This window comes from Plasmodium relictum, assembly GCF_900005765.1.
Source record: "Plasmodium relictum strain SGS1 genome assembly, chromosome: 13".
NCBI classification, from domain to species: Eukaryota; Apicomplexa; class Aconoidasida; order Haemosporida; family Plasmodiidae; genus Plasmodium; species Plasmodium relictum.
The window spans coordinates 1597526-1624569 of record NC_041691.1 but is presented as its reverse complement, the minus strand read 5'-3'; the positions used below and the strand labels follow the sequence as shown (position 1 = coordinate 1624569).

General features: G+C 16.7%; 7 protein-coding genes across 7 annotated transcripts; 5 read left to right on the top strand and 2 right to left on the bottom strand.

Annotated features, from left to right (window-relative positions):
• Nucleotides 1–1468: 1468 nt before the first annotated feature.
• Nucleotides 1469–2815, top strand: PRELSG_1341500 (conserved Plasmodium protein, unknown function; the record flags this gene model as incomplete). Its single annotated transcript, XM_028678952.1, has 1 exon — nt 1469–2815. One exon carries the CDS (start codon nt 1469–1471, stop codon nt 2813–2815), a length of 1347 nt encoding a protein of 448 aa, XP_028536047.1.
• Nucleotides 2816–3084: 269 nt separating this feature from the next.
• On the bottom strand, nt 3085–5534 carry PRELSG_1341400 (conserved Plasmodium protein, unknown function; the record flags this gene model as incomplete). Its single annotated transcript, XM_028678951.1, has 2 exons — nt 3085–3157; nt 3250–5534. 2 exons carry the CDS (start codon nt 5532–5534, stop codon nt 3085–3087), a joined length of 2358 nt encoding a protein of 785 aa, XP_028536046.1.
• A 3507-nt stretch (nt 5535–9041) lies between these two features.
• CELF2 (CUGBP Elav-like family member 2, putative) lies at nt 9042–10403 on the top strand (the record flags this gene model as incomplete). Its single annotated transcript, XM_028678950.1, has 1 exon — nt 9042–10403. The coding sequence occupies one exon, from the start codon at nt 9042–9044 to the stop codon at nt 10401–10403; it is 1362 nt and encodes a 453-aa protein (XP_028536045.1).
• Nucleotides 10404–13975: 3572 nt separating this feature from the next.
• Nucleotides 13976–15799, top strand: CDS (cytidine diphosphate-diacylglycerol synthase, putative; the record flags this gene model as incomplete). The annotated part of the gene is made up of 1 exon (XM_028678949.1): nt 13976–15799. The coding sequence occupies one exon, from the start codon at nt 13976–13978 to the stop codon at nt 15797–15799; it is 1824 nt and encodes a 607-aa protein (XP_028536044.1).
• A 1630-nt stretch (nt 15800–17429) lies between these two features.
• EMC2 (ER membrane protein complex subunit 2, putative) lies at nt 17430–18311 on the bottom strand (the record flags this gene model as incomplete). Its single annotated transcript, XM_028678948.1, has 1 exon — nt 17430–18311. One exon carries the CDS (start codon nt 18309–18311, stop codon nt 17430–17432), a length of 882 nt encoding a protein of 293 aa, XP_028536043.1.
• Nucleotides 18312–19830: 1519 nt separating this feature from the next.
• Nucleotides 19831–21633, top strand: PRELSG_1341000 (alpha/beta hydrolase, putative; the record flags this gene model as incomplete). The annotated part of the gene is made up of 7 exons (XM_028678947.1): nt 19831–20092; nt 20182–20337; nt 20424–20514; nt 20644–20728; nt 20796–20864; nt 21078–21193; nt 21468–21633. 7 exons carry the CDS (start codon nt 19831–19833, stop codon nt 21631–21633), a joined length of 945 nt encoding a protein of 314 aa, XP_028536042.1.
• Nucleotides 21634–23007: 1374 nt separating this feature from the next.
• PRELSG_1340900 (cytidine triphosphate synthetase, putative) lies at nt 23008–25437 on the top strand (the record flags this gene model as incomplete). The annotated part of the gene is made up of 1 exon (XM_028678946.1): nt 23008–25437. The coding sequence occupies one exon, from the start codon at nt 23008–23010 to the stop codon at nt 25435–25437; it is 2430 nt and encodes an 809-aa protein (XP_028536041.1).
• Nucleotides 25438–27044: the final 1607 nt, after the last annotated feature.

The following is a 27044-nucleotide window of genomic DNA, read 5'->3' as shown; positions in this document are numbered from 1 at the left end:
TTTTTTTTTTTTTTAATTATTATTGATATTTTTTTTTCAGAGTTCAACTAATATTAATAAATATAATTAGAAATTAAATAACGTTCTTAATATATAGCTTATTAAGTAAAATATAAGCTCAAAGGATATCCTCAAAAAATGTTAACAGAAAAAGAGTGTATCAAAAGACAAAGAATTATAAAGAATAAATAAAATAGCAATGATTTTATTTATATATAACCGATGATAATTTTTCAGTGAATAAATCTTCCAGTTTTCCGTATAAAAGAGGGATTAACATAAAATAGGTAAAGTGAAAAAAGTATACATTAAAAAATAAGAAAAAAAAAAAAAATAATGAAATGAATATGAAAAATATTTAAAAGTAAAAAAATAATGAAAAACAAAAATGAAGAAAAGAAAAAGAAAAAAAGAAATAAAAACCAAAATAAAAAAAAAAAAATAAAGAAAAAATAAAAAGATAATGAAAAAGAAAATAAAAGATTGATAAAAAAAAAAAAAAAAAAAAAAAAAAAAAAAAAAAAAAAAAAAAAAAAAAAAAAAAAAAAAAAAAAAAAAAAAAAAAAAAAATAAAAAAAAAAAAAAAAAAAAAATACATAAGTAAAAAGAAAAAAAAAATAAAAAGACAAAAAGTAAAAATAAGTAAAAATAAGATAATAATAAAAAGAGTTGTATGAAATTTAAACTAAAAAATTCCAAAATTTATTTAATAAAATTTTTAAATGTATCTAAAAATAATTTCATAAAAGATATTCTAATAGGTAAATACTCAATCTTTTTCTTAGAAGAATATTTTTAATTTTAGATTCTTTTTATCTCTTACTAAAAAATTATTTATATTTTTAGTTGGTTTCCATATTTTTTAATTTTTTTTTTTTCTGCTTTGATTTGTTAAATACATAGCATTAATTTTTGCATTTATTTTGACTATTTAGAAAAAAATTTATAGATTTTTCTAATAAAAAAATTAACAGAATTTTCTTTTAATTTAAAGGATATCAATGCTCTTTTAAGTCTATTGATGCTAAATAGAATTAAAATAAATAAAAAATAAACGTTTAAAAAAAAAATTACTAACAAATTTTCGAAGTATATATTTTTTTTTTCACTTTTAAAATTTAGTATGTTAAATTTTATGAATTATTTTAAAATCATTCTCTTATTTCGAAAATAAAAATTTTTCTTCTTTTTTTTTTATTTTTTATTTTATTTACTTTTTTAAATTATTATCATTTTTTTTTTTTTTAATTTTATATTTTTCTGTTTCATTAAATATTTTTTGAATATTATGAAGAATTTTTGTTAATTATTTTATCATTGTAAATTTATATGAATTTCGTTGATATAAAATTTTAATTATTTTGTATTAATATATCAAGTTAAATATTTTAGAAAAAATAAAAAGAAAAAAAAAAATATATATATATATATATATATATATATAAATTAAAATAAAATATTATGAATAATGAAATTTTTTATAATCTTGTTAGTTGTAATTTTGTTAACCTTCTTCACTATCAACATTATATTTGGATATATCCATATATTCAATTTAAAAAAACATAAAAATAAAAAAAATACAAGTAATAAGAGGCTATTAAAATTGTTTTTACACGTACGCATACTAAAAGAAATAATAGTTAATTCAATAATTAATTTTTATATTAAAATTAAAATTATATCATATTGTGTGCATAAGTACGTTTCGTTTAATAAGAACAAATATGTAAAAATTTCGGAAAATAAAAAAGAAGGCGAAAACTTCATAAATAAAGAAAATTGTGAAATAAAGACAATTTATTTTATAAGGCATAGTGAATCTGTTTGGAATAATACTTTCAATAAAAAATTAACTTTTAAAGCGTTTATAAATATTTTTTTAGTAATTTTTTATGAATTCATTTTTTTATTCAGCAAAAAATCTGCGTTAATAGACTCTCCTTTAAGTACTAATGGAATAATCCAGTCTCTTGAATTATCCAACTTTTTGCAGGAAGAAAAAAAAAATAAAAATGGAAATAAACATTGTTCTGTTCCTATAAATCAAATAGATTTTTCCGATGAAAATGTTAAAAAATATGAAAATAGTTTAGAGATGATAAAAATGCAACAATGTGATAGCAAAAATAATAATTTTATTAAAAACAAAGTTTCAGAAAACATTGCTGATATGAAAAATACTTATGATATAAATAATTTAAAGAATGATGATGATCATTATGATCACAAAAAAATAATTAATCTAAGTATAAAAGAACATATAGACGTGCTCAATAAATTAAAATATAATAGTGTTTTGTTATGTTCAGATTTAAGAAGAACTATATCTAGTTGTTTTATTTCATTTTATAATAGAATAAATAAGTTTAATGAATCTATTTATGTTTTAAATTCATTACAAGAGATAAGTAGAAATCCAGATTGTGTACCGTTGCTTAAATTTTATAATAAGTATATTACTACTGATATAGAAAATTTCTTACATAAAGATGTAGAAAGATTATTTAAGAAAAATATAAAAATTGCTAGTACGTCCTCAGAGAATTATATTCTAGATACATTAAAATATATTTTTGATAATGAAAATAATATTTTCATAATTTTTGGCCATAGTTTATGGTTTCTGTTGTTTTTTAATTATTTCTTAAAAATTCCACATAAAGCAAAAACTCATAAAATGCAAAATTCATCCATTGTTGTTTTTAATATTATGAAATGTACTCATGAAAATAAGGTAGATTATGAAATTGAAAAAAATAGTATTAGAGTTATTTACAAAGGTTTCGATGAAAAGGAATATTTTAAATCATAAAAAAAGTAAAAAGCGTAACAAAAAAATAAAATAAAATAAAATGAAATAAAAATAAAATAAAATAAAATATAAGTAAAATAAAACAAGATAAAAATAAAAATAAAAATAAAAAATAATTTCATAAAGCACAATAATAATAAATAAAATAAACAAATAACAAAAAAAAAAAAAGTAATAATAAATTATAAAATAGTGAAAATTTTAAAAAACTATAATGTTTAAAAAAAAAAAAAAATATTTAAAAATTCGAATTTTTCTTTTATTTTTTATTAATAAAGTAACTTGTTCAATTCACAAATCATATTTTTCATGTTAATTACTGTATGTTCACTTAATTCATACCTATAAATAAAAAAAAATATATATATATTTTTTCACATCTAAACAAATATATATATATATATATGTATGCATTTTTTCGTATAATTTAATACCTGTTCATATTAATTATATATTTTGCTTTTTTTAAAAAGTAATAATGAGAAATTTTGTTTTTATAGAATATAAGAAGAAATTCAAAAAAAATGGAAATATCAAGAGAAAAGATTTCATCACATAACTGCTTTAACAATATATTAAAAAATATATTTTGCTTTTGAATCATATTCATATGATCCAATGCCTTAAAAATATATAAAATACTTGAGGAAGAAAATTTTAATTGTTTATTTATTATTTTATCATGTATTATAGTTTTAATTTCATTAAAATAATTAAGTGCATATTCTTTATCCATTAATGTGCAAAAATAAAAAAAATTAGCTAGGTGTTTTTCTTTCAGATAATAATTAAAAAAATAATTTTTTGAAAAAAGAAATGTTTTTTCAATTTGTTCTTTTGTTATATCAAAATTTTCATTTAAATATTTAAATTTTTTTTGGAATAATTCAAGATTTATTAAATATTTTTCTGATAAATAATTAATTTCTTTTTTTTTTTCATTATATAAAAATGTAATATCACTTTTTATCTTGTGTTCATCGTTACTAACAGTATTGTAATAATCTTCTATCAAAGAAGACTTCGCATTAATCATATAATTACTATCTTCTATATATAGATATTTATATATATTTAAATATATTAAGCTAACATCTTTTAATGAATTTATTAATTCTTTATCCTTTAACGAGTTATTTGTAATAATTTTACTAAAATAAGACAGTAAGTATATGGGTATTGTATAAATATTTTTCCTTATGTGTTCTAATAAAATACTTTTTAAATCGTCAATTTTTGTATTTCGTAAATTAGTTTCAGACAATCCTTTAAAAATTAAAAATATTTGAAAAATATTAAAATTATTTGTATTACATTTTATCTTACCATATAAAAAATCATTAAATAAATTAAAAGAATAATTCATACGTACTTCTTTATTTTCTTTAATACACGAATAATCATATTTTTTCTTCTCTTCTTTTTTATTTTTATAGTTATCTATATTATTTTCTTCTTTTTTCATTTCTTTATTATTGTTATAGACCTTATTTAAATTGTTATACTTTAAAAAAGAATATGTTATTAAACTTAAATTTTCTAATGAAGCTATATTCAGTATATCAAAAATTTTGTTATAAATAATATTATAAATACTTTTATTCTCCAATACTTTATCTTTTAATGAATATACTAAAATGCTTATATAGTTATTATTTAATAAATAACAATCTTTTTCTATTTTGTGAAATATATACTTCCATTTTAGGATCTCTGAATTTTTAAAAATGCATGATGCAAAACATAAAATTGAAATATGTTTTATATTTAATTTTTCCATATTATTATTTAGGTAATTTATTAATTTATTTATAACATTTCTATTTCTTTCTTGAAAGAATAAATTTATTCGATCTAATAAGCAAAGGGATAATAAAGAAGAACATACATAATCAATTTCACATAAATCTAAATCATATTTATTAAAGGTTTTAGAAATACTATCAAATAGTAGGTATGCGCAGTTTATATTTTTAGAAATATTATAATTCACATTACTTATTTGATTTATATCATTATTTTTAAAAGTGTAAAAGGAATTTATAATAGATAAAACGCTATTGATATCAATATCATTTCTATTTAAAATAAGTAAAGAGCAGTGCTCTATAATTTTTTTATATATTTCTTCGTTATAAAAATTATTATTATTATTCATCGCATATAATATATTTGAGCAATTTTTTAAATTAAAAGAATATAAATGTGATGATATATTACCAATCATAGTAATAAAAAAATAGTGATTATAATAATAAGATTGTGAAGAATATTTAAAAATATAGCTTAGAATATTTCCATTCATTTTATTCATTATTCTAGTACATCTATTTAATAAACTTTTCCATACAAAACTATCACATATATTTTCTCTTATACATTTATTCATAATTACACATAACGTAATTTCATCCATTTGTTCAATATATAAGCTTCCGCCTAACTTGTTATGCATGGATATATTTGGATAACCAAAAAAATTTAAACTAGTTCTTTCATTTATCATATCTATATTATCATTTTCTACAACAAATTGCTTATTTACATGTTTTTGTTTCCAGTATTCTCCTTTTATATTAATTTTATGTAAATTAAATTTTTCTGCTAATGGTCTTCGCGTTTTATACTTATCATTTTGCTTACTCCATTTTCTTTTACTAGGAGGGTTATAATATCTTTTATTAAAAAAAAAAAAATATATTTTCTTTTTTATCTTCATTTAAATCTTTTTTTTTTTTTTTTAATGAATTATAATACATATAATTTTGAAAAAAAAATTATTATTTTAAAAAAATATGTTTATATATTATAATAATTGAAAAAATAATATATTGTATTTACACATATATAAATTACTATATTAATACATATTCTTTTTATTATTTCTCTCCTTTTTACTTTTTATATTTTTCAGCTTTTTGTATTATAAAAAATTGAAAGATATTTTTTTTATATAATTATTTTTTACTATATTACCATTATGCTATATGCTAAAATAACTATATTACATATATAAATATGTTAATATTTTCAAACAAATTATACTAAATAAGATTGTTTATAATTTTTCACCTTTATTTTGTATATTTGTTCTATATGAACATGTAAGAAAAAAAAAAAATTATTATGCAAAAATCAAAAAAAAAAAAAAAAAAAATTAAATTAAATGAATCATATTTATTAAAAACATTAGTTATCTGAAAAAAATAAAAATAAAATAATTCGTGGGAATTAAAAATAATTTGAAGGATATATTTTTTTATTATAAGAACAAAGAGAAAAGAAAAATGAGTATCTATATTAATATGATAAAAAAAAAGGAATATCACTAATATATAAACTTCATTAATGAATTTATTGAAAGATAATAAAAAAACATTAGGTTTAAATAAACTTTTTTCCCCCAAAATAATTTAATGAAAGCTACATAAAATAAAATAAAATTTCAAGTTCTGCCTTATTATAATTCTTTATATAAAAAAAGCACTGAGTAACACATATATAGAAGGAATCACTAAATAAAAGTTACATTTAATTAAAAATTAAGAACATTTAAAATTAAGGAATGCTAATATGATTCATATATCTATTATTAAAGAAAAAATAGAAGAAAAAAACAAATTAAAAAATATATTTTAACTTAATAAACTCACAAATATGTCTAATTATTAGTTTAAATTTTTCTTAAATTTAAATAATCTAATATTAAAGTATTTTAATTCATAATTAAATCTTTAAAAAAAAAAATATAATATTACTAATTTAATTATATTTTTCCTTCGATGCTAAATAGGAATTTTTAGAAAATTTTTTGCAATAATGCAAATAAAAAATTTATAAAAGGATATAAGAAATTACATATATATATAGGATATATAAATTAGTATAGTTACATATTTAAAGATATAAATTTTTATTATAATTTCCTTTAAATTAAAAAAAAAGAAAATTAGAAATAAATTATTTAATTTTTTAAATATATAAAACAAAAAAATATTTTTATTTCTGACTACAATTATCTCAAATTTAACACATTTAAAATTATAAATATAAAAAAAAAAAAAAAAGAGGATATATTACATGTATAAAAAAAAAAATTTTTTTTTTAAAGTTAATAATAACAAAATTGTGCACTGTTTTTAGAAAATTTCCACTCTTCCTTTAAGTTTACATATAATTTCACTTAAGCATATTATTTTTAAACAATTTTATGTTTTTTTTCTAATTTTTTTTTTTTTTTATGTAAATTAAATTTTTAATAATTTATTAATATAGGTCATTTTTTTTATCTTTTTTATTTATTATTTTTTATTTCTCTCATAAAATTATTAACATTTATGTATCCTTTTATGTGATAATAATTTTATTTTATATACATGCACACAACAGAGTAAAAAAAAAATACAAAAAAATAAAAATGAAATAAGAATAATAATATCATTTTATTATAAATGATGAAAATTGGATATAATGAATTATTTATTCCATTCAAATATTTATAAATATAATTTATAGTGTGTATGGTTATGTTGAATATAAGTAAATTATACAAGGTATTTTCCTATTAAGAAAAATAGCTTCTTTTTTTACATACTACAATGTATTGTTATCCGTTTGTTTTTGTTTTTGTTTTTCTTTTTTTTTTTTTTTCTTTTCCACTTTTCCATTGATGTGCATTAATATTTAAAATTTATTATAACATTTTTTTATATATTTGCATCCTAGTAATTTTTGTGGATTTTTTTTATTTTTTTTATTTTTTTTTCATTTTTTTACTTTTATTTTTTTTCGTTATTATTTTTATTTTTGTTTTTACTTTTATTACTATTTTCATTTTTACATTTCTATTTATTTTCATTCTAAGTATAATTATATGCATATTTTTTTCTTTCTTTTCTTTTTTTTTTTTTCTTTTTATTTTTATTGTGTTTAAAATTTTAAAAAATAACTAAGGAGATTATAGAATTGAAGAATCTTTTCATTATGTTTTCAAGGAAATTTAAAGTAAATGTATTTTTCATATATTTAAGAAATATCTTACAGAAAAATAATTTATATATTTTTTTTTTTTTTTTTTCTAAAAATATTTTTTTATGATTTATTAAAATATTTATATTAATTTATGTTTAAAAAAAAAAGAAAATAGACATTTTATTTATGTTAAAGTTTTTGATGTATTTTAATAGAAATTATTTTGTAGACAAAAGAAAAAATTACAAAAAGTAGGTTATTTTAAAAATATGAACATATTAGAGTTAAAAGGAAATTTATGCAATTACATTAATTTTTTGAATTTAAAATTATTTATCATTTTAACTTATTTATTAATTACATAAATTAAAATTCTATATTTTTGTTAAGAGAGAAAAAAAAAAAAAAAAAAACATGCATAAGAATTTTATAGTGTATATTTTATGATGCGGGATATATTTTGTAAATATTAAAAATTAAAAAATTTATATTAAAAAGGAATTTTTTTTTAAGAGCATAGTATTTAAGAAAATATATATTGTGTTTTTTCTAAAGAAGAGAAATCTAATAAAAGCAATAATTTTACTTAAAATATTAAAGAATTGTATGAAATAACCATTTTATCAAAAAAGTTAGTCTCACTGAAAATTATAAAATTTTGTTAGGAAAATAAAATTTTGCTATATAATTCTTTAAAAAAAAAAATAATATATGAGGAAGATAAGTTTTTTAAGTATAAATAATTTTATCTGAAAAAATAAAAAAAAAAAAGAAAAAAAAAAAAAATAATAATAATAACACAATTATAATAGTAATGATACTAACAGTTCTTTTTTAAATATTAACAATTATTGATAAAAGATTTAAATACAAATTATATTTTCTTGTAGAATTATTTAAAAATTATGTAATTTGAAGAATAATTAAAAAACTAAAATTTTTTTAAGAACTGTTAAAATTTTGTTTTATGAGCAAATGTTACAGAGAATATTTTTAAACAAATTTTGAATAATAAGATAATATTTATAGAGTAAAATAAGATATAGTGATGCATTTTTGAAAAATTAAGAAATATACTCTTTAAAAATAATATTACTAAGAAATAAAATTTTTTTAAAAGATTATTTAAAAATTAAAAAAATTTTAATTAAAATTTTTCTTCACTACATAAATATTTCTGAAGAGATATTTTCATAAGCAATATACATTTGAGGTATATTTATAAATTAAATATTTTTTTTTTTTAAATAAAATTATGAGTTATAATATAAATACAATGAATAATAACACACAACAATATAATAATGAAAAAAATGAATCCTCTTATGGTGAAACGAGAATAAATGAGCAGTGTAATTATCAAATGAATAATCCATATAACCCAGCTCCTTCTATACCTACAAAGTTATTTGTAAGTTCTATTCCAAAAAATTTAACAGAAAATGATATTAAAACAATATTTGAGGAGTATGGAGGAATAAAAGATATTGTTTTTATTAAGGATAAAAAACCAAATGTAAACAGAGCAAATGTATTTGTTCGAATGGAGTCAATATTTTATGCACAAAAAGCAATAAAAGGATTACATGGTAAAAAAGTATTAAATGAAAATTTAGGGCCTTTAATAGTAAAGTTTGCTATTGGAGAACTAGAAAAGTATGGAGTGAATATGAATAATGCAAATGAAAATGAAGCAAAATTATTTGTGGGATCATTGCCTAAAGATATAACAGAAGAAAAAATAAGAAATTTATTTAATAGATATGGAAATGTTACTGAAGTGTATATAATGAAAAATAGCAACGGTGTTAGTAAGCGATGTGCTTTTGTTAATTATGGATATAAAGAACAAGGAATATTTGCCATACAAAATTTGAATGGTAAAATAGCTATAGAAAATGCAGAAAAACCAATAGAAGTTCGATTTGCTGAAACAAAAAATCAGTTGCAAGAAAAGCAAATATTAAATAGATCATTAATGAGTCCATTAAATAATAATAATAATAATACATTTATGCAATCACAGCAATTTAAAAATATGAATGTTGGATCTTTCAATAGATATCCTTTACATATGAACTATAATTTGCAAAATACTACTAATCAGCAAAGAACAACAAATAATTCTACTCATTCTCATTGGAAGCAATACTTTTCAAAAGAAGATGGGAGACCTTACTATCATAATGAATTAACTGGGCAAACTCAGTGGCATAAACCTAGAAAATTAGAGCAATCTTTTATGAATCCATTAAATATGAATGAATTAACTGGCCCAATCGGAGCAAATATTTTTATTTTTCATATACCAAATGAATGGATGCAAAATGACTTATTAGCTGCTTTTTCTCCTTTTGGTAATATAATATCTGCTCATATTGCAACTGAAAAAGATACTGGTAGAAATAGAGGTTTTGCTTTTGTATCTTATGATAATGTTGATAGTGCTATTAACGCAGTAAAATATATGAATGGTTTCTTAGCACATAAAAAAAAATTAAAAGTTACAATAAAAAAAGGGGAAGAGCAATATGTTCAAGCATTGTTAAACCAAAGAAGTAAAATAAATAATACAGATAATAGAAGAAATTTTATTAATACCGCTCCTCATACTTAATTTTTTTTTTTTTTATCTATTTGTTTCATTTAAATTAATTTTTAAAAAAAATAAAAAAATAATATAAATGAAATAATGAAATAATAATAATAAAATAAATTGATAAAATAATAGGCACAAAATCATAAAATAAACGTAAGTATGTTGACATAAAGAAATATATATAACCAAAATAAGCGAATAAATAAATATATGAAAACATAAAAAAGGCATAATATATTTAAACGGTGAAATGTGCATACACTTTTTATATTGCTTATTTGTTTTTAATCATCTATTTTACAGTACATTTACTTACAATTTACACATACATTATTTTTATATGAAAATATAAATTTAGTAGATATATATATATATATATATTATTTCTCATTTTTGCATTACTAAATATATGTTATATTCAGAAAAATATAAATTAAAAATATATTGAAATTTAAAAAAAAAAAAAAAAATTACTTTGAAAATTAATTTGTTATTATTTAATAATATTGTAATTTACATGTTCACGTTATAAAATCCTTTTATTTTACATGGATAAAAATTCATAATTGTTTGTAAATATTGTTATTAATACCAAATATCTATTTAAAAATACATACATAAATTTATGTATATATACTTATCGTATTATTTCATATATTTTTAATTGCGTGTTTAATTATGTAATTATTTTATATATAGAATAGTTCAATTTTTTTATTTTATTTTATTTTTTTTAAATTGATTTTTATTATATAAGATGTAATATATAATAACTTATAAAAAAAAATAAAGTACAATGAATTATTATTTAATTATATATATATATATATATATATATATATATAAATATATATGTTTATTTAGACATTTATTTTATATCTATATACATATATATTACAGTATTTTTTTTATTTTATTTTTTTTTTTTATCATTATTATTGATGATATATTTACTAAAAAGAAAAATATATTTTAAAAAAATGCTATATTTTATTTATAATAAAAAAAATTTATAAAATCAATCAAGTACTAATGGAATTTTATTTCATTTTAAAATAAAATGTTTGGTATTTAAAAATTTTTTTTTAATAATTTATAATAGAGATTTTTAAGAAATTAATTATATATATTGTATTAGTTACTGCTTTATTTATGTAGATATATACATATATTTATGATATTATTTTTGTATCACTTTAATTTTTTAATTAATATTGAGGGGGGAATATACATATATGGAAAAAAAAAAAATTATATTAAACATTATACAAGTTTATTATTTATATATTAATGACATCCATAATAGCACAATTAAAAAAAATCAAAAATGTATATATAATAATAATAGAATAAAAGGAAATAAGATTGTAATATATCATAATAACTATATTATATAATAACAATAATAATAGTAATAATATATATATAATTATATTTTTATGTATTTACTTTTTTTTTACAAATACAGATGAAACTCATAAACGTTAAATTATCATATAATTTTTTTATTCATTCAATAGTTAAATGTGTGCATTTTAAATATAAAAAATACCTTAAAAAAATATATTTACATTATATTTAGAGTTCAAATTTTATGTTTTTATCTAATAGTATTACATAGATTACATTATTTATATCATTACTTTTTTTATTATATTTAAATTTTTTTTTTTTTTTTTTTATGTATGTTTGTACATGCATATTAACAAAAACACTGAAATAATTGTGTAACTTTCTAACATTATTAAATCTAAAAATATATAGATTTATATTAATTAAATATTTAAATATGAAAGTATGAAGTAAAAATGGTTGGTTATATGATAAAGTGGAGAATATTATATAACTTTTTTTCTTTTAATCTTAAAATCTTTAAAAACGATACAATAATTGTAAAATTAGACAGGATATAATAAAAGGAAATTTTTGTAATAATGATAATATTTATGGTTTTATTACAAAAAAAAAGAACTATTTTTTTTTAATTTTTATATAAACTTATTTTTTTTTATTTTTTTTCTAATATTTAAATTGTTCATTACATAATATGTTCATTACTCTTCTACTTGGAAATAATAATAAAATTTTTACTATACAAAGACTTAAAAAGTTTATATAAACTAAAATATAATTTTCCCAATTATAATTATTTTTATATTTTTTTTAGATAAATTTTTAAATAGATTACTTTCACAAAACAATTAGAAACTATAAATTTATTACACCATATAAAAAATAAATGTTCGAAAAATAAAACATAAATACATAAAATCTATATTTAAAAAAAAAAAAAGGTACATAGTGTTTAATAAAATATGTAGAAATAAAAAATCATTCTAATTATAATTTACTTCACTGATGTATATATATTTAGTTATTAAGTGAAGATAATAATAGCAACAAATAAATAATTAAAACATTTATATATACGATATATTAAATTTAAAAATATAAATTTAAAAAAAGATTAATGGAAAATTGTGTTTATTACAAAAAGCTATAAAATTATCTAATATTAAATATAAAAATTAATAAAATATGAAATATTTAGCTTTCAGAATTAATGAAGACACATATAATTAATAAAAAAATAAAATATATGTATTTTTCATTAACTAAAGATAGTTACAAATTTACAAAAATATTGAAAATTCTCCTTTATATTTTTTATCTTTTTGTTTGTTTTTATCTCTAACATTTATCTTTTTTCCTGTTTTTTTTTTTTTTTTTTTCTTTAACAAGATATCGTATCTTTTTCTTTTTTTTAAATTTTAATTAGTTTGTATTACACTATTATTTTTTCTTATGTTTTTATTTTTAACTAGATTATATATTTCACCTACAAATTTTCAAGAAATTTTGTTTCCTTTAATTTTTTTATAATTATTTTTATTACAATTACATTTTTTTTTTTTAAATTATTTTATATAAATATATATATAATTTTTTTTTTTTTCTTTAATATTTCATATTATTTTTATAATTTCTTTAAATTAATTTTAAATCCTTTTTTTAATTCTGATTTTTCAATATTTCTGAATTTTTTTATAGTATTGAGATATTTTTTGTTCATAAAATTTTTTTTTTATATTTTTTTATGCTCAATTAAAAAAAAAGAGACTATATACCATAACATGGATAATATTTAAATATACATTTTTTTGAATTATACCATATATACATACATACATATATATATACATATATATATAGAAAATTTTTTTTTTTTTTTGTTTGTATAATTGTTTTGAATTAATAAATTTTTCTTATATAAGAATTTTTATAAAAATAACTTTGTAAAATTTTTTTTAAAAGACTTTTTATATTAAAATTGATTATTATATTTTATAATTTAAATGAAAAATATAATTAATTTATTAAAAAAATTATTACATAAGAATATAAATGTAATTTTACATATGACACTGAGAAGTTGAAATTAATTTAAAAAAAAAAGTGCTACTAAAAAGGTCAACATACATTTATATATATATATATTATTAGAAAAGAGATATATAGCAATAATAATTATTAAAAAAAAAAGTTACTTGAATATTAAGAATGGTTTATAAGAAATAATAAAAGAAACAATGCGAATAAGAAATGAGAAAATTATAAAAAAGAAATATAAAAATGATCCAAATGAAAGTAATGAAAATATAAATTATAATAATAATGATGATAATAGCACATATATAGATGAAGAAAAAAAAAATATGAATATTATAAAAAGAAAAAGCAAAAGTATAGATGAGCATCATTATAAAAATGCATATTTAGATTTAGAAAATAGAAATATAAGTAATTTATATAGAAAAAGTAAATATTTAGATGAAGAAAATTTTAGAAATGAGTATAGAGATGATGAAAAAAAGTACAATAATATATATAGAAAAAAAAAGAGCTTAGATGAAGAATATTGTAAAAATGAATATATAATAGATGAAAATAAAAATAATTTAAAAAATGAATATAAAAGAAGGAAAAGTTCTAAAGAAGGAAAATACCACAAAGAGTTAAAGCATTTAAGAGAAATGGTGAATTTAAAAGAATCTAATAAATTAAGCAATATGATTAAATTATATGGTTATAATAAAAGCAATAGCTTAACTAAATCAAAATCTGGGAATAATTCAAATATAAATAACAGTTATTCCAATTCAAAAGATTCGGAATCAAAAATACGAACATTTAAAATAAGAACAATATGGACATTTATACTAATAATTTTATATTTTTTAATTTTAGCTGCAGGACACTTTTATTGTTCTTTATTAGTGTTAATATTAGTAACTATTGTATATAGAGAAATAATATCGTTAAAGAGTATAGAGAATAAAGATAAAAGATTACCTCAAATATTTTATATAAGATGGTATTGGTTTTTTTTAACTATCATTACATTAGGAATTCCATGGATTATACCAAAATTAAAACATCAGATATGGTTTTTTAATTATTTGTTAGCATACCATTCAATTATAATGTTTATATTAGCATTCATTGGTTTTGCTTGGTTTATTTTATCGTTAAGAAAATATTCTTTAAAATATCAATTTTCTCAAATTGGTATTATATTATTATCCTCATTATTTATAGTAACACAGTCATTAATGCATATAGCAAATATATATTCAGGAATGATTTGGTTTATTGTTCCAGTATCTTCAGTTATAGTTAATGATATATTTGCATATATATTTGGTATATTATTTGGTAAAACAAGATTAATTGAATTATCTCCTAAAAAGACAGTTGAAGGATATGTTGGTTCATCTATTATCACAATATTATGGGGTATATCTATTACTTATTTATTACAAAATTATAAATTTTTTATATGTCCACAAGTATATATTTCATTTATGCCATTTTCAACATGGAATACTGTTGAATGTGAAGAAAATTCAATTTTTCAACAAAACGTTTATACTTTACCTAAACAGTTATCATCCATTTTATTTATAAATAAAATATATTATACTAAAATGATTTTTCATGGTTTAGTTTTAAGTTTATTTGCTGCTTTCTTAGCTCCATTTGGTGGATTTTTCGCATCAGGATTCAAGAGAGCACTAAAAATAAAAGATTTTGGGAAATATATTCCAGGCCATGGTGGTGTCACAGATAGATTTGATTGCCAAATTTTTATTGGAATGTTTACATATATTTATATGAAGACATTTGTTAAAAAAAAAAATAAAATAAATTCTTACGATTTCCTTATAGATTCTATACAAAGATTAGATAATAAAGAAATTTTACGTCTTTTTAATCAATTAAAAACTATTTTAGATAAAAAAAAATTGTTGAAAAGCAATCTTGATAATAAAAAAGAACATGAATTTGTTTTAAAAGATGATAAATGTTTAAATGATAATTTTGTTGAATTAAAATTCAAAGATTCTACATGACTTGTAAGAAATTATAAATCTCTCACATTCAAAAAAAACACTTTTGCTATTCAATTAAATAATTTTATCCTTATTTTCATATATATATATATATATATATATATATATATATATATATATATATATATATATATATATATATATATATTTATACTTTGTTATACTTAAATTATAATTTTATTAAATATATAAGAAAAGTAAATTTTATTATTATTATTATTTTTTGTGTGATACACAATCTGAAGAAATATAGAAAGTATTATATTTTCATATATATTTTTTCAAACAAATATGAATGTGCATATAAATATTTCTTGTAAAAAAAAAAAATAATAATAAAATAAAAAATAAATAAATATATATATATTAATATTTTATTTATTATACTAATAAAAGAATTAATTATAATTAAACATATGTGTATTTTCCAAAAAAACATAAATTATATAAATGATAGTAATTATTATTAAAATTTCATAATATTAATTTTATATATTAAATGATTTTTATATAATTTTATTTTTATTTTTTTTTATTAAAACATAGAAAAAAAGATAAAAGGATCCATTTTTCATGAATTTTTTTATCTCGTTACAACTTATTTTTATTTTTATTTTTTTTTTTGTTTTTAAAGTAATTTTAATATGATGTATTTTTTTTTTTTTTATAATAATTATCAAGGAAAAAATTTATATTTAACATTTGAACATCAAAAGTATGTAATATGAATTACACAAATAAATGAAAAAGTATGAATTTGTTCTATTCTAAAAAATAATTTTTTATGTATATGAAAATAATTTTTAATTATTTTTATAAATGATTATTACTGCTCGTATTATTATCATATGCATAGAATATTATGTTAATTTTTTAATAATTCATTTTTCTAACTATTTTAAGAAATAATTTTTTGTTTAACCTTTTCTAATAATATTTCTTTCTTTTTATGAATGATATGCAATTTTTGTACTACCTCATATTTTTGATATATGAATAATTCAAAAAAAATGAGGAAATAATAACATCAATATATATATTGTCTTATAAAAATTTGTAAATTTTTGTGTTCTTATGATGGAATGTTATATAAATTATTGAAATAATTACATTTTATAGCTTCCTAAAAAATAATATATTTTAATCATTTTTATTATATATTTATTTCTCATTCTTCATAGCATAAAAATATGTATTTAAAATAAAGATTGAAAAAAATAGTTGTAAATGTAATATATGTATGTATATCAAAATATGTGTATGCTTTAAGTGCTGTATATCTTTTTATAGGGGAAAAAAAAAAATAACTATATATTACTAAAAATATAAAGCAATTCAGTCCAAATATATATATAAAAAAATAAAATAAAAATAAAAATGCTAGTGAAAAAATATATAAAAAATTATTACATATATTAAAAAATTATGTAAAAGTATAAACAAATTAAATAATAAAAAAATTGTGTAAATATTTAAAAATAAGAAAATATATTTCAATTTTAAACAAAAAATTAAAAATTAATCATAATAATTATTAAAAAAAAAAAAAAAAGCTTAATTTCATATAATAATTTCTCTTACTTAGATTTTCTAACATAAAAAATTTTTTTTATTTAATTTATATAAAGTTTTACTTAAAATTATCTCTCAATTGGTCTAAATAATCAAGAATAGAATTTTTATATAACAAGTCTATATGTAATTTACTATATAAATCATGTAGTCTATTAATGCATTGCAAAGTTAATAAAACATCAACATTATCATTCAACAGTTTAGTCTTTTTATTTGAATATCTTGTTACATTAAGAAGTATTATTCCCCATAATCCTCTTAAATTACTATTTTGTATTTTAATAGATAGACAAAAATATTTACTACTTAATTCATATTGATTAATTGTATAATATAATTCTGCACATGTTAATATAAAATATAAATTAGTTGGTGAATGTAATAAAATTTCTTCAAAACAGTATAATGAATAGCTATATAAACAATCTTTCAAATAAATTTCTGCTAGTTCATGCCATGATTCTAAATCCAATGGGAATTCTTTTAAATGATCATTTAATAGTTGTATAACTTTATTTATATCACTCTCTAAAAATTTTTTTAAGTTGATAATTTTTGCTCTTATTAAAGGATCGCAAGGATATTTTCCTAGATAATTCTTATAAATATTTAATGCTTCTGTATTTTTATTTTTTGATTCATAAACCATTCCTTTTAATATATTAATTTTTTTTCCGTTTAATTTACCAAATTTTTCATTTAGTTTATCAAAATACATATCTACATATTCATCTAAATTCAGTTCAATTGATGCTTTTAAAATATTCTCATATATATTCCATTTATAAAATGAATCTTTTCTTATAATTATTCTTAATAGTTTTTTTCCATACAGGATAACTAATTCTGGTATATTTTTTTCCAAGGAATTTTGATAACATTTTTCTAGTACACTTAAATTATTTTCTTTATTATATACAACTTTGTCTTTAACCATTTTTTTTTTTTTTACACCAATAAAAGTGGTACTTTAAATTACACTTTTTATTCTATCTTCTTTTTTTTATAAACAAATTTTTAAATTAATATTTCTTTATTTTATTTTATTATTACTATTATTCTATATTTTTCCTTTTTTGTTCCTTTTTTTTCTTTTTATTTTCTTAATATTTTTTTATTTCTTATATTTATTTACCTTAAATATTTTCTCATTTATTATTTCTTCGAAACTTGTAATAATAATTACTTTTATTTCATTAAGCTTTTATTTTTTGAAATTTGTTTACTTAAATAATAAATAACTTTTATTAATGTTTTTTATCTCATTATAATTATGATAAACTTTATAATTGTTTATTTATTATATAAAATTCAAATTTCTTTTTTTTTTTTAAGGCAATTATTTAAATTAAGAATTTTATTTTTTTTTCCTTTGTATTTTAGTTTTGTTTAATTATATTCCTTTTGATGAAAAAAAAAAAAAAATACTAATTTAAACATTTATAGATTTTAATCAAGTATTTTGATTAAAATATTTAAATTAACGATAAGAATGTATAATCATTATGTCACATAGTTTCACAATCATGTTAATAAAAAATAGTAAGGTTCATTAAAAATAAAAAATAAAAAATAAGGTTTTAATATTTTTTTAAAAAATATAAGTTCTCAAAGAAAATTCGATTTTAATTTAATAAAAAAGTTTAAAACTTTTTAAATTAAAGGTCATAACAATGAGGCTTACTGTTATAAAAACCCCAACAACTTTTTTTTTTATAAAATTAATTTCCATTTATTTACATAAGGAAATAAAAAAAATAAAATTAATGATAAATATAAATTTATAAAATTTTTATTGCAACTCATATGTCTAGTTAGTTATTCAAAGAAACTATTTATTATAAAATCATAAAAGAAAGAAAAATTCATAGAATCCGATACATTTTTATACTTTTTTTTTCTTATAATTTTAATATTTTAGATATGATTTAATTTTATTTTTATTTTATTTTTTTATTACTATATATCCTAACTAAATAAGCATAAACATTTTTATTTTATACTTAAGTATAATAAACCATAAAAGAAAAAAAAAAATGTTATATTAATTGTATAGAAATTAAGATATAAAAGTAGCATCCATATTTAACAAATTATTTCAATGAAATAATATCTATATTGATACAACATTTACAAAAAAAAAAAAATTAGTGTGTATATATATATATATATATATAAGTTTTTAGTTATTAAATAAAATTAAAAAAAAAAAAAAAAATCAAGCTGTAAAGATTGTTTTTTTGTAATACATGATACCTAGAAAATATGATCAAAAACAAAACTTAGAAATACATTTTTTTTTCTATGATATATTTAAATAAAATATGTCTTTCTCTTTTTTTTTTTAAATAAACTGAATTATAATTACATAATTTTATTTATTAATGTAATTTGCTTTAAAAAAATAGTGAACTATTTTTACATAAAAGTTTTTTTTTAATTATAAGAAATAACAGATGTTTTATACACAGAATATTATACAAGAATATGTAGCTTGTTCTATGGGAAAAACTTTTATAATTTATTCAAAAAATTTATTTATCAATGAAAATAAGATAAAAATTGATTCTACTTCTAATGTAAAGGAAAATGAAAATAATAAAAATTACAAAGAAAATGTTATATTACTTTTTTTACATGGATTAAATGGGAGTAGTTATCAGTTTGAAAATTTATTCTACCATATAATTCATTCTAATTATAAATTTGTATCATTAGGTTATATTTAAAGAAATTAAAAAAAAAATAATTTTTATATTAGAAAATTTTCAATAATTCCTATTTATTTTTTTTTTACTTTTCAAAAGATTTTTATGGGCATGGAAACAGTAGCCTGTTAAAGAACTTAAATAAATATACAGAAAAATTATATACAGAACAAATTTATGATGTTTTGAAAAAAAAAGATATTTTTAATTCAACATTTATTATAATTGGTTTTTCTATGGGTTGCATTATTGCTTGTATGTTTTTTTTTTTCTTTAATAATGTGTTCTTCATTTTTTTACTTTTATAATAATTATAAACATTTTTTTTTCCACTTTATTAGCTCATTTATCAATTGATAATAAAATAAAAATAAAAAAGTTTTGTTTGATTAGCGCCGCAGGACTAGCTAAGCCTAAACATAGATTTTTGCAGTTAAGATTTTTATAAAACATATATACATGTATATGTGTGTGCAATATATAAAAATAAAATAATAATAAAAATAATTTATAAAAATGTAGCATTAACAATTGTAAGCAATTTTTCCATTTCCTTTTTAGATTTTTATTAAAGCATAATATACGTTTTTGTCTAAGAGTAGCAAAAAAATATAGCCATTTGATTGTTTCAGAGGATACAGTAAAAGTTATATATATATAAATATTGTATTTTATTTTTAAATTTTATTTTATTGTTTATTTTAAAAATTTAGAATGAATATTATGATTGCCATAATAATTTAGAAGATGTAAATAAAAGATATTTAATTCTTAAAGAAAATGTAATAATATACTTTAATTTTTTTTTTATGAAATGTTACATATTTTATATATAATAAATATATATAACATATATTTATGAACTAAAAAAATATATACATTTTTTTTTATTTTGAACAATTAGAAATGGATAAGAACTTAATTATTATAATAATGCAATTTTTTGTATTATTCCTTTTTACTTTTTACAAACTTTTTTCTTTTTTTTTAAATAGCATGAAAAGTTTATAGAGACATTTTTAAAAGTGCTATCAGGAACAAAAATACAAGATTCTAAAAAGCTTTATTCTGCTTTTTTAAAAAAAAATCATGAAGTTCTTTTCATATATGGGTAAACGTGTTTTGTATTTTTCTAAGTTATTTAAATAATATATATATATATTTTCATTATTATTTTAATTTTTTAATTAAAAATATATTCTTTTATTTTTATATTTAAATATTAATAAGTTATATTATCCTTTCATTTTTTTTTTCTTTTTTTCATATTAATACTAAATATTTATTTAGCATTATTTTTTAATTATAAATAAGGCATATTTTTTTTTTCTCTTAAAAATATATATTACTAGGACATTTATTTATTTTTTACTTTTTCCATATAGGAAGGATGACAAAGTAACTCCATCCATTTACACATTAAAATTCTTAAAAGAGCATAGCAAATACATTAACAATGTAAAAGTAGTAATTTTTCCTGAATGCTCCCACCTTGTTTTAAGTGAAAAGTGTAGTGAATTAATTATATATTTAATGCATTTTTTACAGTAAATAAGAATAAAAAAAAAAAAAATTATATATATATTAAATAAAATAGAAATACGTAAATTTTTTTTTCATATATTTGTATGAAAAATTTAAGTATATTTTTAATTTATAAGTCTTTAAATTATTTTATTTTTATTTTTTTATTTTAATATTTAATTTTATGTATATATATATAATTATATTCAAATTATATATATTTTTTAAATGGTGAATTTTTAATCATAATTCATTTATTTCATTTCTATTGCTTAAATTCTCAAAAAAAAAAAAAAAAAAAATATTATAAAATAACTTCATCTATGAATAATGAAATACATAATTTTTCTTTCATTTAAATTTTTACTTTTGAACATTATTTTTATAAATATGAGAAAAATAAAAAAAGGAGATATATTATGGTTTAGTAGGTGTCCTTTTTTTATATTTTAAATATGTTCATTCGAATAAATTTAATGAGCTTTAAACGTTTTTATGTTCAATATAAAATTAATAAGAAAAAATATTACATTATGAATTTTGTGATTTGTTTTGATATATTTTTTCTTATTTTATATACATTATAAAAATTAAGACTAAAATAAAATTTTTTAAATAATGTAAAAATAAGTTCATTTAAAATATAAAAAAAAAAATTATTGAAGATATACATATATATATGCATATTTATATTTTTTTTTAATATATAAATTTTATACGTTATCTATTTTAATTTTATTTCATGTAATATATAGTGTAAGATATATTCTTTAACTTTGCATTATTAATTTATTAATTTTTTATAAAATTTATTTATATATATTATTGTTTAAAACAATATTTTTGGATATTTTTGAATATTTTTTAATTAATTACAGACTTTAATTATGTATAAAATTAACATGATGTATATTAATTTTGCATCACTTATTTTTTTAAAAATTTAGTATTTCTAATAATATAATGTTTTCAAAATTAAAATTGTTACATTTCAAAATTAGCTTTTAATTTAAAAAAAAAAAAAAAGAAATTAAATACTAAATTGGTATTTTTAAAGGAAATTATGCTAATGCATTATTCATATAAATATATGCTGATATTGTAATAATTTAAAATTTTTATAATTTAATAAATTTATGCTTTATTACATATTATAGATTTGGTAAAATAACATTTTAATAAATAAATTTTTTTTAGTAAATTTAATTTTTAATATATTAAACTGATAATATAAAAAATTAAACAAATAGTAATTAGGAAATTAATTGAATTTATGATTAAACAATTTTATATAATAAATTAAAATTTTAAAAAATTATAATTTTTTAAAAAATATATTATATATATTACAAATTTTTAAGAAATTTAACTTGAAAAATTATATATATGTATTCATTTGAAATGGATTCTTTAGAAAATGAAAATGTAGGAACAAAATATATTATAGTAACAGGGGGTAATATGAGTGGATTAGGAAAAGGAACAGCTATGAGTAGTATGGGTGTACTATTATTAACAAAAAATATTTTATTAACAACTATTAAAATAGATCCTTATTTAAATATAGATGCAGGAACGATGTCTCCATATGAGCATGGAGAAGTGTATGTATTGGAAGATGGAGGAGAAGTAGATTTAGATTTAGGTAATTATGAAAGATTTTTAAATATTAAATTATCATATAAAAATAATATAACTTCAGGAAAGATATATGAAGAAGTTATAAAAAAAGAGAGAAAAGGAGAATATTTAGGAAAAACGGTTCAAGTAGTACCTCATTTAACAGATGCTATACAAAAATGGATAAAGGAAGTTATTGATGAAAATATTAAAAAAATGAAGAAAGAATATAATATAGATTCTTTTAGTAAAATACCATGTATATGTTTAATTGAAGTAGGAGGAACTGTTGGTGATATAGAATCAGCTGTATACTTAGAAGCATTACAACAATTAACAAACAACCTAAATTCTGATGATGTTTGTTTATGTCATTTATCTTATGTTCCAATTATTGGGAATTTAAAAGAACAGAAAACAAAACCAACTCAGCATAGTGTTAAAATTTTAAGAGAAGCAGGATTAAAACCAGATTTCATTTTTTGTAGGTGCGAAGAACCATTAACGAAAGAAGCTATCCAAAAAATCTCTTTGTTTTCTCAAGTTAAAAATGAACATGTTATATCATTACATGATACTTCAAATGTTTATAAAGTTCCTTTAATATTAGAACAACAAAATTTTAGTGACAACGTTTTAAAAAAATTAAACTTGCAAAATATAGTTTTAAAAAATAAGCTAAATATTTCTCCTTATTCTTTTAATACATGGAAGCTACTTTCAAATAGATATGAAAATTCAAATGAAACTGTTGTAATCGGTATAGTTGGGAAATATACTGGTTCAAATGATACTTATTTATCTATTATATCTTCTCTTGTCCATGCTTGTTTAGAGTGTGGATATAAACTAATTATTAAATATATCAACAGCAGTCATTTATCTCTAAAAAAAAAAAAAAAAAAGAAAAAATGTGTAGATTTTAAAAATAATGTAAATAAGTACAGTTATGATATCTCTCTAGAAAATACTATAGTTCATAAAAACATTTTTGTTGATGACACTACATCAGAAGAAGATTATGAAGAAAAAAGAAGAAAAAAATACGAAAATGCATGGAATACATTAAAGTCGGTCGATGGTGTTTTAGTTCCAGGTGGCTTTGGCACAAGGGGTATTGAAGGCAAATTTTTATCTTCGAAATATTGCCGTTTAAATAATGTACCTTATTTAGGTATTTGTTTAGGTATGCAAACGGCTGTTATTGATATGGCAAGAGAATTTTTAAATAAAAATGCAAATTCAGAAGAGTTCGAAGATATTTTAGAAATGAATTGTAACCAAGATGATATTATAAATAAAGAGAAAGAAAAATTTTTTAGAAGTGATAACTCGAGGGAGATGATAGAAAAAGATAATACATATTTAAATGTTAATACAAAAGATTTAGATAAGAACAAAATATATTATGATAAGAAAAAAGGTTTTTCTGCAAATAATTATAATTCCGATGAGAATAATGTTGATATTTCTAATAACTACCAAAATAAAGTAAGGAAAGAGCATTCATCATGTAGCATACAGGCTAGTATAGAAAACTATTTAGAAAATAATAAAATAAGAAATTCAAATATAAAAAATGAAGTTGAAAAAAATAATTCTATCGATAATAATAAATTATTATTTGGAAATATTGAAAATATGGATAAGACCAATTTTTTACAAAATCAAAAATATATAGATGATATTTCTAAGAAATTATTAGACTCAAAATTATTAGAAAAAATCCAATTAATGAATATTCAAGATTATTATAAAAGTATTTTAGAAATTGATAATAATAATGTTATTGTATCTATGACAGAATTTAAAGGTGATAACAATAAAGGTGGTTCTATGCGTTTAGGAGTGAAACAGTCAAAAATAATAGATAAAGAATCATTAACTTACAAATTATATGATGAAGCAGCTTATATATTTGAAAGACATAGACATAGATTTGAAATTAATCCTAAATATGTTCCATTATTAGAATCAGTTGGTTTAAGTTTTGTAGCAAAAGATGTTCATAGTGTTAGGATGGAAATATGTGAAATTAAAAATCTGGATTTTTTTATTGGAGTTCAATTTCATCCTGAATTTACTTCAAGACCATTTAAAGCTAATCCTATATTCTTAGGTTTTGTTTTAGCTTCAAAAAGAAAACTAAAAGAACGATTAAACAAATATGGAAATAAGTTGTGTTCAGGATTTTTTTATAAAATGCAATAAATAATACAACTATGTAAAATCAATAAAAAAAAAAAAAAAAAAAAAAAAGAAAATAATAATAATAAAATAAAATAATGCAAATTAAATAGAAAACTATATTATTTTTTCTTATATACTATTTTATATTCATTATATCATTCTTCATATTTTGAATAAAATATTTTGAACACATCAATTAAATGTAACACTAAATATATTTTTTGATTAATGTAAAGTGAAATTATTTTTACATAAAACATTCATTCTTATAAAGGAAAAATTAAATATAATTAAAAAAAATTTATGAATTTTTTTTTAATACTTTTTTTTCTATTTTTAATAACCTAAATATATTTATTAATAATTTGTTTTTAATATATGAAACTTATTTTTTTACATTTTTTTTTAATTTTTATATTTGCCTATTCATATAGATGTATCATTGAACTTTGTATTTTTAGAATTTAATTTTCATATACTTAAAGATGTATATTTTAGTAAATTATCCTTTTTTTATTTTATAAATATATTTCATATTTAATATTTTCAAATTTTAAATTGCTTTGAATAATTATTTTATTATGAATATTCCCTTTTTTTTTCAAACTTTTTAATTTAGACTTTTAAATAATATTTACATATATGAATTATATTATGAATATTAATATATTCTTATATATATTTTTTTTCTCTCCTCAATATTTTAAAAATTTTTTATAAATATTGAATTATAAAATATTCATTTATGTTTGTTTATCTTTCATTTGTTCACATTTTTTTTTATTAATAATGAAGCAATATAGTAATCTATATATAAAGAAAAAAAAAAATAACGTAATATAAAAGATAAAAAACAAAAAAGTAAAAAAAATAATAAGATTATAATTATTAATTTATACTAAAACATATTAAATGCACATAAATATTATCATATAAAATTAAAATTCTGGAAAATATAATATTTTAGGTGAATTTAAGAAGTACATTAAATATGTAGATTAAATTTTTATTTAAAAAAAAATTTCAACTGACAAAATTCTCCAATTAAAAGTAGAAAGAATTAAGAGATTATATAAATTATCTAAATAACTTTTAATATTTCAAATTTTTTAATTATCAAAAAAAAAAGTCAAGATTTTATTTCTTTAACCAAAAACAATATATTTAGTAAATATTAATTTTACATTAATTCTTGATATTCAATTAGAAAATCTCTCCCAACTGTTTTATATATTATAATAATGTAATAAAATAAATAAAACAAAATTTTAATTTTATACTTTTAAGCTCTGAAGTTATTTTTTTGTTCATTTTTAATGAATAAATAAACTTACTAAAATAATTTAAATTAATTAAATTACGTAAGTTAAAAGTTAATAAAGATCTTTTAAGGAATTACATGCTTTTTAAATAAAAATAACAATAATAAATGATATTTAATTAGAAAACTTTATATGTATATATATATATATATATATATATATATATATATATATATATATATATATATATATATATTTATATAATGGATAATATAAAAACATTAAAATAAAAAAATTGTTTTAACTAAATACATTCATATTATTTATATAATTATCTTTTTTATAATAAAAAGAGTTGCAATATTA